A 13640-nucleotide genomic window follows, 5' to 3' on the forward strand; every position below is an offset into this window, starting at 1 on the left:
CGCTCTAGACTTATCCCCTTCTTCGTGCGCCACCATAGCAAGCCGCTGGCTATGGGGCGTATGTGCAGGCTTTGTGAGTCCATAGATACACACAGTGCGGTTCAGGCCTGCCTCACTGGATTTGACAGCAGCAGGAGCCAATGACAGAGAAAGAACAGCCGGAATTCTTACTGGTTGGTAGGTGATCAAATACTTATGTCATGCAATAAAACGCTAATTAATTACTTAAAAATCATACAATGTGATTTTCTGGATTTTTGTTTTAGATTTTGTCTCTCACAGTTGAAGATTACCTATGATAAAAACGACAGACCTCTACATGCTTTGTAAGAAGACTTGTAGCTAGATTCAGAAAGGTTTGAATCTACGCCGTCCTAAATTTAAGCGTATTCTGGTAACCAGATGCGCTTAAATTAGGCTAAGATACGAGCGGCGTAAGTCTCCTACGCCGTCGTATCTTAGGGTGCAATATTTACGCTGGTCTGCTAGGTGGCGCTTCCGCTGAGTTCGGCGTAGAATATGCAAATGCCTAGATACGCCGATTCACGAACGTACGTGCGCCCGTCGCAGTAAAGATACGCCGTTTACGTAAGGCGTTTTCCGGCGTAAAGTTATTCCAACAAATAGCTGGCCTAGTCAATGTTAAGTATGGCCGTCGAAATGTGAAATTTTTACGTCGTTTGCGTAAGTCGTCCGTGAATGGGGCTGGACGTAATTTACGTTCACGTCGAAACCAATACGTCCTTGCGGCGTATTTTGGAGCAATGCACACTGGGATATGTACACGGACGGCGCATGTGCCGTTCGTAAAAAACGTCAATCACGTTGGGTCACCACCCATTTACATAAAACACGCCTCCCTCATCTGAATTAGGCACGGTTGCGCCGGCCCCATTTACGCTACGCCGCCGTAACTTAGGAGGCAAGTGCTTTGTGAATACAGCACTTGCCTCACTTACTTACGGCGGCGTAGCGTAAATTCGATACGCTACGCCGCCGCAAAGATACACACAGCTACCTGAATCTAGCTATTGTTCTCCCCACAGTATACTACATTTCCACCATGAATCTGCTACTTTGAAGGGAAAAAAAAAAAAGCACTTTACAGTAGATCCATCGTAATCGACTTTCATTTCTAGTGCCCAGTGCTGTTGCACACACATCAGTGATTAAAGTGTGGGGAAGAGTTATACCCGGTCAAGCAGGGGTGGCAACCTGCTGTTTGAAATTTGTCCGGCCCCTGCATAACCCACTGAATTTTGTGTATGACCAGCTTTATATCCCGAGCCAAATCATGTACTGGCACCAAGTTGGCACCCCAAACTCGCTCATTCATGTCATTATGGACCTTGTTTGTGCACTGGTGGAGGGAGGGGTTATGGTTTGGGGTTATTTTTCAGGGGTTGGGATTGGCCCCTTAGTTCCAACAAAAAGAACTCCTAAGGCGTCAGCATACCAAGACATTTTGTACAATTCCATGCTCCCAACTTTGTGGGAACAGTTTGGGGATGGCCCCTTCCTGTTCCAACATGACTGCTCACCAGTGCACAAAGCAAGGATCATAAAGACATGGATGAATGAGTTTGGGGTGGAGGAACTCGACTGGCCTACACAGAGTCCTGACCTCAACCCGATAGAACACCTTTGGGATGAATGAAAGTGGAGACTGTGCGGCAGATTCTCGTAGAATGGCGTAACTTAGGGCGGGCGTAACGTATATCATTTACGTTACGCCGCCGCAAGTTTTTCAGGCAAGTGCTTTATTCACAAAGAACTTGCCTGTAAAGTTGCGGCGGCGTAGCGTAAATCACCCAGCGCAGGCCCGCCTAATTGAAATTAGGTGGGTAGGGGGCGTGTAGCATTTAAATTAAGCATGTTCCCGCGCCGAACGTACTGCGCATGCGCCGTCTGTAAAATATCCCAGGGTGCATTGCTCCAAATGACGTCGCAAGGACGTCATTGGTTTCGACGTGAACGTAAATGGCGTTCAGCCCCATTCACGGACGACTTACGCAAACGACGTAAATTTATAAATTTTGACGCGGGAACGACGGCCATACTTAACATTGGTTGCGCCTCATAGACCCAGGGGCAACTTTACGCCGGGAAAAAAAGGATTTTTGTACTCACCGTAAAATCCATTTCTCTGAGTTCATAGACGGACACAGCCTTCATTGACATTAGGGTTATATCCGCTTTCTCCTGGTAGGAAGAAGCATAACCCTAAGGTCAATGAAGGCTGTGTCCGTCTATGAACGAAAGAGAAAGCCTAACGTAAACGTTGTAACTTTACTGCGTCGGCCGCGCGTACGTTCGGGAATTCGTGTATCTAGCTAATTTGCATACTCGACGGGGAAAACGACGGAGGCGACACCTAGCGGAAAAAAAAAAAAAATTGCATTTAAGATCCGACGGCGCAAGAGCCTTACGCCTGTCGGATCTAATGGATATCTATGCGTAACTGATTCTAAGAATCAGTCGCATAGATACGACGGCCCAGATTAGGACTTACGACGGCGTACATGGCGCTGCGCCGTCGTAAGCCCTTTGAGAATCTGGGCCTGTGAGCCAGGTCTTTCCATCCAACATCAGTGCCTGACCTCACAAATGCACTTCTGGAAGAATGGTCAAACATTCCCATAGACACACTCCTAAACCTTGTGGACAGCCTTCCCAGAAGAGTTGAAGCTGTTATAGCTGCAAAGGGTGGCCAACTCAATATAGAACCTTACGGACTGAAGCCTTGTACACACGATACGATTGTTGGCAGGGGATTGTCTATTAACAGACTATTGTCCTAAAATCTTACCATTAGTAAAGCTCCTTTTGACAATTGCTGTCCAACTTTCGGGCAACAAATGTTGGATGACAACAAATTTTCGGTGGACAACGGATTGACGTCAGATTTTCTGATGGTCAGTACACAAATCCGTCACACAAAAGTAGAAAGTACAAACACGCATGCTCGGAATCAATGCTCACCAAACACGAAATTAGCAGAAGGGGCCCAAAGGGTGGCGCTCAAAAGCTGAAATTCCTCAAAGTACGTCCCTATGTTTGTGGCACGAAAATTGTGTATCGTTAGTATGCAAGACAAGAGCAAAAATCTGATGCTCGGTTGGCCAACAATCATATTGTGTGTACGAGGCTTTACACTGGGATGCCATTAACCACTTAAGGACCACCTCCTGCACATTTACGTCAGCAGAATGGCACGGCTGGGCACAAGCACGTACCTGTGCGTCCTCTTTAAGTGCCCGCGGGACCCGTGGACCCGATCGACGATGGAGTCCCGTGATCGGTCCCCGGAGCTAAAGAACGGGGAGAGGTGTGTGTAAACACAGCTTCCCCGTTCTTCACTGTGGCGCTGTCATTGATCGTGTGTTCCCTCATATAGGGAAGCACGATCAATGACGTCAAATGTCCAGCCCCGCCCCCTAAAGTTAGAAACACATATGAGGTCACACTTAACCCCTTCAGCGCCCCCTAGTGGTTAACTCCCAAACTGCAATTGTCATTTTCACAGTAAACAATGCATTTTTATAGCATTTTTTGCTGTGAAAATGACAATTGTCCCAAAAATGTGTCAAAATTGTACGATGTGTCCGCCATAATGTCGCGGTCATGAAAAAAAAAAAAACGCTGATCGCCGCCATTAGTAGTAATAAAAAAATGATTAATAAAAATGCAATAAAACTATCCCCTATTTTGTAAACACTGGCCCAGATTCACGTAGAATCGGGCAAATCTGCGGCGGCGTAACGTATGACATTTACGTTCCCCCGCCACAAGTTTTACGGGCAAGTGCTTGATTCACAAAGCACTTGCCTGTAAAGTTGCGGCGGCGTAGCGTAAATCCCCCGGCGCAAGCCCGCCTAATTCAAATGATCCGCGTAGGGGGCGTGGATCATTTAAATTAGGCGCATTCCCGTGCCGAACGTACTGCGCATGCGCCGTCTCTAAAATTTCCCGACGTGCATTGCGCTAAATTACGTCGCAAGGACGTCATTGGTTTCGAAGTGAACGTAAATGATGTCCAGTCCCATTCACGGACGAGTTACGCAAACGACGTAAAATTTTCTAATTTCGACGCGGGAACGACGTCCATACTTAACATTGGCTGCGCCTCCTAATAGCAGGAGCAACGTTACGACGAAAACGACTTACGCAAACGACGTAAAAAACAACCGCCGGGCGCACGTACGTTTGTGAATCGGCGTAAGTAGGTAATTTGCATACTCTACTCTAAAAACTACGGGAGCGCCACCTAGCGGCCAGCGTGAGAATGCACCCTAAGATACGACGGCGTAAGAGACTTATGCCAGTCGTATCTTAGGCTAATGTCGGCGTATTTAGCTTTCTGAATACAGAAAATAGATACGCCGGCGCAGATTTGAATTTACGCGGCGTATCCACGGATACGCCGGCGTAAATTCTATCTGAATCTACCCCACTATAAATTTTGCGCAAACCAATCGATAAACGCTTATCGCGATTTTTTTTTTACCAAAAATAGGTAGAAGAACACGTATCGGCCTAAACTGAGTAAAAAAATTTTTTTTTTATATATTTTTGGGGGATATTTATTATAGCAAAAAGGAAAAAATATTGCATTTTTTTCAAAATTGTCTCTCTATTTTTGTTTATAGCGCAAAAAATTAAAACCGCAGAGGTGATCAAATACCACCAAAAGAAAGCTCTATTTGTGGGAAAAAAGGATGCCAATTTTGTTTGGGAGCCACGTCGCACGACCGCGCAATTGTCAGTTAAAGCGACGCAGTGCCGAATCGCAAAAACTGGTCGGGTCCTTTACCTGCATTTTGGTCCGGGTCTTAAGTGGTTAAAGTTCATGTGTGTGTAAAGGCAGGTGTCCCAATACTTTTGACAATATAGTGTATGTTTCAAAAAAAATGACTGGATGCCCCTAAATGCTACAGCCATAATAGCACCAAATGATGATGTCACTCCGCACTGCTGAACTTTCTATAAAATAACAAATTATAGAGCAGCATCCTTGGGGAGACCCCTCCTTGGGGGGAGAGCCCTTTGTTCCTGCTTTGTAAGGATACTGAAACAAACCCCTGTTGGGAAATGATGACTCTGGGGTGTCAGAGAGATACAAGAACCTAGTCATTTATTCATCAAGTGGCGCCTGCTCAAGTCTACAATATCAGATTTGGATCCAATGGCTTATAAACTATGGGCCAGATTCAGAGAAGAAGTACGCCGGAGTATCTGCTGATACTCCGGCGTACTTTCAAATTTGCCGCGTCGTATCTTTATTTGTAATTCACAAACAAAGATACGACGGCATTTGGCTAAGATCCGACAGGCGTACGCCTTCGGATCTTAGGATGCAATACTTCAGCGGCTGCTGGGTGGAGATTGCGTCGTTTTCCGCGTCGGGTATGCTAATTGGCTGTTTACGGTGATCGCTAGTCGGCTTTCTCTTACGTCGTCGCTAGTCGGCTTTTCGCGTCGCAAAGTTACGGCTGCTATTTAGGTGGTGTAACAATAGACAGCCCATGTTAAAGTATGGCTGTCGTTCCCGCGTCGAATTTAATTTTTTTTTTTTGCGTAAGTCATCCGGGAATACGAAAGTACGTAACGCACGTCGCCGTTCAAAACATTACGTCAGGGCGACGTCATTTCGCGCAAAGCACGGCGGGAAATTTCAAAACGGAGCATGCGCAGTACACGCCCCATTTGAATTAGGCAGGCTTGCGCCGGACGGCTTTACGCTACGCCGCCGCAAGTTTACATGCAAGTGCTTTGTGAATCAAGCACTTACGATGAAAACTTGCGGCGGTGTAACGTAAAGGGGATACGTTACGCCGCAGCGCAAGTACGTGAATCTGGCCCTATATTGAGCAATTTTACAAGTTCCATTTTCTGATTCTATAAACGAAGAATCTGCTGAAGATAAAGCAGTTTAGATTCCGTACCTGAGCATCATAAATCCTGCGCATCGCATTATACAGCTGACTGCAGTAACTGGAGATCGCGGCTGCATCTTCCTCGAAAACTCCCAGCAGAGACCGGGTCTAAAAAAGGAAGAATACGATGAGATACATGAAAACAACACAAGTTCTACAAAGAAAGATTTTGGCCCGGATTCAGAAAGCAGATATGCCGTCGTAACTCTGAGTGCGGGCCGTCGCATCTCGGCGCCCGATTCATAGAATCAGATACGCCTCAATGTTGCCTAGATACGAGCGGCGTAAGTCTCCTACGCCGTCGTATCTTAGGGTGCAATATTTGCGCTGACCGCTAGGGGCGCTTCCCTAGACTTCCGCGTCAAATATGCAAATTACGGTAGGTAGATACGCCGATTCAGAAACGTACGGCCGCCCGGCACATTTTTTTACTTCGTTTACGTAAGGCTTTTTCCGGCGTAAAGTTACCCCTCATAAAGCAGGGGTAAGTCATGTTAGGTATGAACGTCGGAAACAAACGAACGAACAGCGTCGTATTTTACGTCGTTTGCGTAAGTCATTCGCGAATAGGGCTGTACGTAAGTTACCTTCACGTCGAAAGCATTGACAGTTTGCGGCGTAATTTGGAGCATGCGCACTTGGAAACATTCACAGACGGCGCGTGCGCCGTTCGTAAAAAAAAACGACAAATACGTGGGGTCACAAGTAATTTAAATAAAACACGCCCACATCATCCACATTTGAATTAGGCGGGCTTACGCCGACACATTTACACTACGCCGCCGTAACTTAGGGCGCAAGTTCTTTCTGAATACGGAACTTGCACCGTAAATTGCGGCGGTGTAATGTATCTGAGATACGTTACGCCCGCCGATAGATACGAAAATTTATCTGAATCCGGGCCATTGATTTGGGGTGATTTACTAAAACTGGAGAGTGCAAAATCTGGTGCGGCTGTGCTTGGTAACCAATCAGCTTCCAGGTTTGTCAAACCTTTTGTCTAACCTGAAGTTAGACGCTGATTGGCTACCATGCACAGCTGCACCAGATTTTGCACTCTCCAGTTTTAGTAAGGCCCCTTTCACACTGCGGCGATGCGGGAGTTAGCAGTAAAACACTGTGGCCCGGATTCACGTAGGAGATACGCCGTCGTATCTCTGAGTGTGATGCGTCGTATCTTGGCGCCTGATTCAAAGAATCAGATACGCCAAAATTTCTCTAAGATACGACCGGTGTAAGTCTCCTACGCCGTCATATCTTAACTGCATATATACGCTGGCCGCTAGGGGCGTGTATGCTGATTTACGCCTAGAATATGTAAATCAGCTAGATACGCCTATTCACAAATGTACGCCCGGCCGTCGCAGTACAGATACGCCGTTTACGTAAGGCTTTTTCCGGCGTAAAGTAACCCCTGCTATATGAGGCGCATCCAATGTTAAGTATGGATGTCGGGCCAGCGTAAAATTTTCCGTCGATTACGTTGTTTGCGCAAGTCGTTCGCGAATAGGGCTGTGCGTAATTTACGTTCACGTCAAAAGCATTGGCTTTTTGCGGGTTAATTTGGAGCATGCACACTGGGATACTTTCACGGACGGCGCATGCGCCGTTCGTAAAAAGCGTCATTTACGTGGGGTCACAATAATTAACATTAAACACGCCCACATCTTCCACATTTGAATTAGGCGGGCTTACGCCGGCCTATTTACGCTTCGCCGCTGCAACTTTGCTTTGTGAATACAGCACTTGCCTGTCAAAGTTGCGGAGGCGTAACGTAAATAGGATACGTTACGCCCGGACAAAGATGCGTGCTTCTACGTAAATCTTTTTCTGACACTTGTTTCTTAACTTAAATATCAATATTTTTTGCTAGAAAATTACTTGGAACCCCCAAACATTATATATATTTTAGCAGAGACCCTGGGGAATAAAATGGCAATTGCTGCAATATTTTATGTCACACTGTATTTGCCCAGGGGTCTTTCAAATGCATTTTTTTGGGGAAAAAATACACTTCAATTTCTTTTGTTTTACTGTGAAAGATGATGTTACGCCGCGAGAATCGTGATCTATCTTCTAAGCCAAAAAATCGTGATTCTCATTTTAGCCAGAATCGTGCAGCTCTACTATGTATACCAAAATCTATTCCTCCGACATCAAGCCTTACTGTGTACTTCCTGAGACAAATTGTTTTTATGAATCTGTTGCACAGCAGAGATCCTGCCAGGAAGTGCTCCTTTACACTTGTGGTCAGCGGGTGGTAAAAATAGGTGGTTGAGCCTCATGTTTACTGCCCATCCCAGAATTTGCAGGATTGAGGTAAACATACTGAGGCCGCAGCCTCTAGCATTTTGTGGGGGGCAGTCCCTGTGCCGAACACGACTCATTCACGTCAATGGAGCTGCGCTGCAGTGTGGTGCTGAGGACTTTACAGGGTTAAAACAGGCGACGAGGAGATGACATGCAGCTTTCTCCCCGCCTCTGAAAAGCGATTAATGTGCTCACTATATCTGGTCTCCCACAGTACACAGAACATGCAATTAAATAAATTATAAACTGCTAAATACCTTTTCTCATCAGCAGTATATAGCAGTCTTGTGACTCCTATCAGTGTCTGGTTAAAGCTTGTAGGAGGACAGGGGAGGGCTGGGCCAGGGGGCAGGGTGGCAATTGCCTCCCAGGCCGCCCTGACTTATGTTTAAAATGTCCAGCAGCCGCTGCCCACTACCATTTTTTTTATTCTGGTCTAGGAAGTTGGGCTGTCGCATTCCCGGAGTTGTAATCCACGCTCAAGCTCCCGGTAGGAGGAAAACAGAGCAGCGCAGAGTAAACTACAACTCCCGGAGACTGGATTTTTGTAAGCAGGCAGAGGCAGGGTGTCTCAGGGAGTCGGGACACAGGGCTGGGTGCTGGCTACAAGCTGCAACTTGGGGCCAGGAGCATTACCCCCCCAGGAGGCTGTGGCATGCAAGGACCTGCTGAGATCACTGGGGTGAGACCCTGAAACCCATAGCTGACCCCCCAATGTAACCTGCCCCAGTGATCAATCAGGCTGCATTGATGGGCACTGGAGTTGACTGCACTGGTGAGGCTGCATTGAAAAACCAGATGGGCCATAGATGGTGAGCTGATTTGGCGGTTCAATGGCCACTTGACTGAACTTGCCCCCCAGGCCTAACGCCGCCAGCCCTCCCCTGCAGGAGGAGTTTAACTTTTTACTCTGACTGTCCTATGAGGCTGCATTACCCCTGACCCTCTGTCTGGACAGTGCTGATCACACATGCACCCGCCAAGGAAAATAAATAAAAAAGCACTCTAGCAATACACACCAAAATGAGCATGTGCAGGGTGCCCCAAGGCCCTACACTATCAGCAGATGGATTGGGGACAGTGGAAGAAGGGGAGGATCAGGGAAGTCAGCATCAAACAGCCTTTTTACACAATGTAGAGAATTAACCCCTTTCACACAGGTGCCTCTGTTTGGCAGGCTCTGCTTGCTCAGGGGGGGATCACTCTGCTGATCACTGATGAACAGCTGGGTGACAGGTCCATGTCTGCTCACTGGGCAGAGGGGAGAAAGACCCAATCCCGCTCTCCTGTATGGGGAAATTTGGTCAAAACGGATCGCCTGTCAATTTTCAGCCGATCCGCCAGACGGATTTAAAAAATAGAACCACCATCTGTCTGGATTTGGCAGACAGGATTGGATAGCGGCGGATGGAGAGAGTGCAATGTCCAATCAGGTCCGCTTGAAAAACTGACAGGCAGACCTGATTGGACAGCCCGTGTGAAAGGGACCGCAGGTTCCCCAGTGAGTATAACAAGCATGCTTTACTGCATATACACACCGATTTTACTGTTGTGGGTTTAGGAACTGCGGCAAGGTCTGCCACAAGAGTGGGGCTTTCCCTCACTATGGAGAGATTTCTCTCACTTCCTGATAGATCTACAGGACAGGAAGTGAAGAGAAATCTCCCCAATGCATCAGAGACACCAAAATGAAAAAAAAGTGTGTGCCAGGTATGTGCAAAATCAAGCACTTTCATGACACGCACAGAAACAGCGCTTTAGTAGATGCGCAGCGGTGTCATTAATGGTTAATGGCACTCTCATGCGTCTACTAACGCACATTTCCGTGTCCGCTAAAACACATAAAGCTGGGGTCTTTAGCACGTTCCTTATGCATAGGGCAGCCCATGAAAATTAATGTGGGTGTGCTGGGTGGCACCTGTATGGTGTGAACGCATCCAAAACCATCACCCATTCCATCCAAACTATGCCCTCGTTCACATGGAAATTGTGCGACTTGCTCTGAAACCAAAGCCGCATTTCAGTGTGACTTTGGGGGGGGGGCGACCTGAATGACTTATCATACACAGATGTCTATTGAAGCCGCACCCGAAATCGGCAATCTTTTGCAAATTAGCGCGGTGCCACAAAGTTGGTGTTGTGAAGCTACAAGTCCCACAAGGCATTGCAAGGCTGACAATTACAAGCGTGACTCGCACAGCCAGAGGCATGATGGGACATGTAGTTTTGCAACAGCTGGAGGGCTGCTGACTTGTCCTTAAGGTTCCCCTAACGGCTAAGGGCCAAATTCACAGCAGAGATACTCCGTCGTATCTCTCAGAGTATCTATGCGACTGATTCATAGAACCAGTTACGCATAGATAGCCCTTAGATCCGACAGGTGTAATTGTTTTACACTGTCGGATCTTAGGATGCAATACCGCGGCCACCGCTGGGGGGGGAGTTTGCGTCGTAAACCAGCGTCGGGTATGCAAATTAGGAGTTACGGCGATTCACGACGGATTTTCGCGTTCGCTACGTCGCCACTAGTCTAGTTTCCCGTCGCAAAGTTAGTCGTCGTTTTGGGTGCCCTAACTTTACACAGCCCACGTATGTGCTGTATAAAGTATGGCCGTCGTTCCCGCGTCGAAATTTTAAAATTTTTCCTTCTTGCTAAGACGTCCGGGAATACGGAAGTACGCTACGCACGCCGCCGTTCGAAAAAATGACGTCACTTCGCGCAAAGCACGGCGGGAAACTCAAAAGGGAGCATGCGCAGTAGGTCCGGCGCGGGAGCGCGCCTAATTTAAATGGCACACGCCCCTTTGAATTACGCGGGCTTACGCCGGAGGCCGCCAGCGTAAGTTTACTCGCAAGTGCTTTGTGAATCAGGCACTTGCGATGAAAACTTGCGGCGGTGTAACGTATCTACGATACGTTACGCCGCCGCCATTCTACGTGAATCTGGGCCAAAGTTCCTTCAAGGACTGCGCAGGCGCAAACTTGCTGACGGAAATCTCCGAACCTCGCCCGGCATCCAGGCTCATTCTTTAACATCCACGTGGATTGGAAGATGATAAAAAAAGAGCCAGGAGGCCGAGCGAGCACAGCGAGGACGTGTGGCCGACTGGCCACTTTCCCCCAATTTCCAAGTCGCCCAGGATGCCGGCCGAGGTTCGGAGATTTCCGTCGGCAAGTTTGCGCCTGCGCAGTCCTAAAGGAACTTTCTCGTTAGCCGGAACCATATCGGCAGATCAGATTGCGCCTGCGCAGGAACTTTCACGATAGCCAGGGCCGTTTGAAGGAATTTGGGGGCCCCCAAGCAAAATGGACATGGAGGCCCCCCCACACGCATCCAAAGCCCCCCCTTTTTTTTAACTCCCCCCACATCTCTATGTTCTTTTTACTCCCCCCAGGCCCCCCCTCCCTATGTTCTTTTTACGCCCCCCCTCCCTACCGGGTCCGTACCGCGCGGCAGGAGAATTCAGTTTCTTGTTCCCGGCCGGACTGAAAGGAAGTGAGCACTCAGTGTGCACTTCCTGTCAGTCCGGCCGGGAACAGGAAACTGAATTTCCTGTACCGCGTGGTACCCGGCCGGAGTCCGGACTGACAGGAGGAAGAAAGAGGAGCTCGGCCACGCTACAGAGAAGGGGAAGTGACGACTGGAGGCAGCAGTGCTGCAGGCTCTCTATAGAGCGCTCAGGCGGCTGCAGCATATAGGAAGCGCGGCAAGGGCCCTGCTTGGGGCCCCAGGCCAGCACGGAGGCCCAAGCAATTGCTTGGTTTGCCTGCCTTGTAGCAACGGGCCTGACGATAGCCGGAAACCATATCGGCAGATCACCGCCAGTTTGAGACCCCGGCTTTAACCCCCTTCTAGTCCCTCTAGGTGGGTCTTTCTGCCTGGGGGTGGGTCTTTTTGCCTGGGGGCAGGTCAGACTCTCACCGTTGTGATTGGCTGTCACAGTGATCAGAAGCCACTCCTGATTGGAGACGGCCAGTTGTCTAGGACAGCTCAGTCCCTGTGCTGGGGGGTGCGGCAAGTACCCGCAGCGGTCCATGGGCACACATATATGGGCTGCAAGAAGTTAATGGATAAAGAAGCTTTAGTCCAGTGTTCAGTACAGGTGAGGGGCCCCTGGGGGTCAGGCTGGGCCCCTGGCTGTCTGCTCCCATGGCTCAGCTGTGATTGGCTGATCCAGGAAAGCAAAGCAGCACAGACAGTCGCCTTCTACAAGGCCATATAAAGGCTCTAATAGCCTTCCAGACACAACAGATGACTTCTCCCCTCCATACATCCTGAGTCACAGACTGACACACAGCCCACTGCCATGGGAACCCCGCCCAGCCACGCCTCTAACCTGAGGACTGTCCTCCAGCGTCTCCTCGATGGGTAATTTGTCAATACCGAGCATGGCGGGGGGCAAACCGGGGTTAGACGAGACCTGAACCGGGGCGACAGTCACAGCAGCTGATCTGCATCCAGGAACACACACGGCGGATGTCCCGCTTCGCCGGGCGCTCATTGGGTGGACAGAGCTGTCTCTCAGAAGATCTGCGATCCTGTTGGTTCCTGGAGGCGTCCATCACTTTCTTGTAACTAAGGGGCGGGGATACTAGGAAGTTGTCGCGATGACGAGAGGATGCCAATGCCAAGGGTGGTGGGAGGAGCTTGGGTGAGGAATGACAGCTGATACAACGTGACAGAGAGCCGACACAACAAGCCGGGAGGGTGCCAGACTCCGGGGGGAGGAGGGAGGGCCTTACCAGGGAGACACAATGCATGGGGGAGAGGGCAAAATCTGCATAGAAACCAATCAGCTTCCAGGGTTTATTGCCAAAGCTTAATTAACTACTTCAGCCCCGGAGTGATCAAATACCACCAAAAGAAAGCTCTATTTGTGGGGAAAAAAAGGACGCAACTTTTGTTTGGGTACAGCATCGCACGACCGCGCAATTGTCAGTTAAAGCGACGAATTGTGAAAAGTGCTCTGGGAGAGCACTTTTCACAATTCGTCGCTTTAACTGACAATTGCGCGGTCGTGCGATGCTGTACCCAAACAAAAGTTGCGTCCTTTTCTTTTGGTGGTATTTGATCACCTCTGCATTTTTTTATTTTTTGCGCTATAAACAAAAAAAGGAGCAACAGTTTTGAAAACAAAATATTTTTTTTTTTTAACTTTTTGCTATAATAAATATCCCCAAAAATGTTTTTAAAAAACACATTTCTTCATCAGTTTAGGCCAATATATATTCTTCTACATATTTTTGGTAAAAAAAAATCGCAATAAGCGTTTATTGATTGGTTTAGTTATAGGCCCGGATTCACGTAGAATGGCGTATCTTTGTGCGGGCGTAACGTATCCTATTTACGTTACGCCTCCGCAACTTTTACAGGCAAGTGCCGTATTCTCAAAC

At 48.4% G+C, this 13640-nt stretch overlaps 1 protein-coding gene across 1 annotated transcript in view; it reads right to left on the reverse strand.

Moving 5' to 3' along the window:
* APPL1 (adaptor protein, phosphotyrosine interacting with PH domain and leucine zipper 1) overlaps positions 1 to 12747 on the reverse strand; it is a 59382-nt gene extending 46635 nt beyond the window's left edge. Inside the window, exons 1-2 of the mRNA XM_040359241.1 lie at positions 12584 to 12747; positions 5946 to 6044 (exon numbers count right to left, since the gene is read on the reverse strand). Of these exons, the coding sequence (XP_040215175.1) occupies positions 5946 to 6044; positions 12584 to 12637 (153 nt within the window). The 5' untranslated portion in view covers positions 12638 to 12747. The remainder of the gene's footprint in view (positions 1 to 5945; positions 6045 to 12583) is intronic.
* Between the last annotated feature and the right edge of the window lie 893 nt (positions 12748 to 13640).

Source organism: Rana temporaria, chromosome 7 (genome assembly GCF_905171775.1).
Source record: "Rana temporaria chromosome 7, aRanTem1.1, whole genome shotgun sequence".
Lineage (NCBI taxonomy): Eukaryota > Metazoa > Chordata > Amphibia > Anura > Ranidae > Rana > Rana temporaria.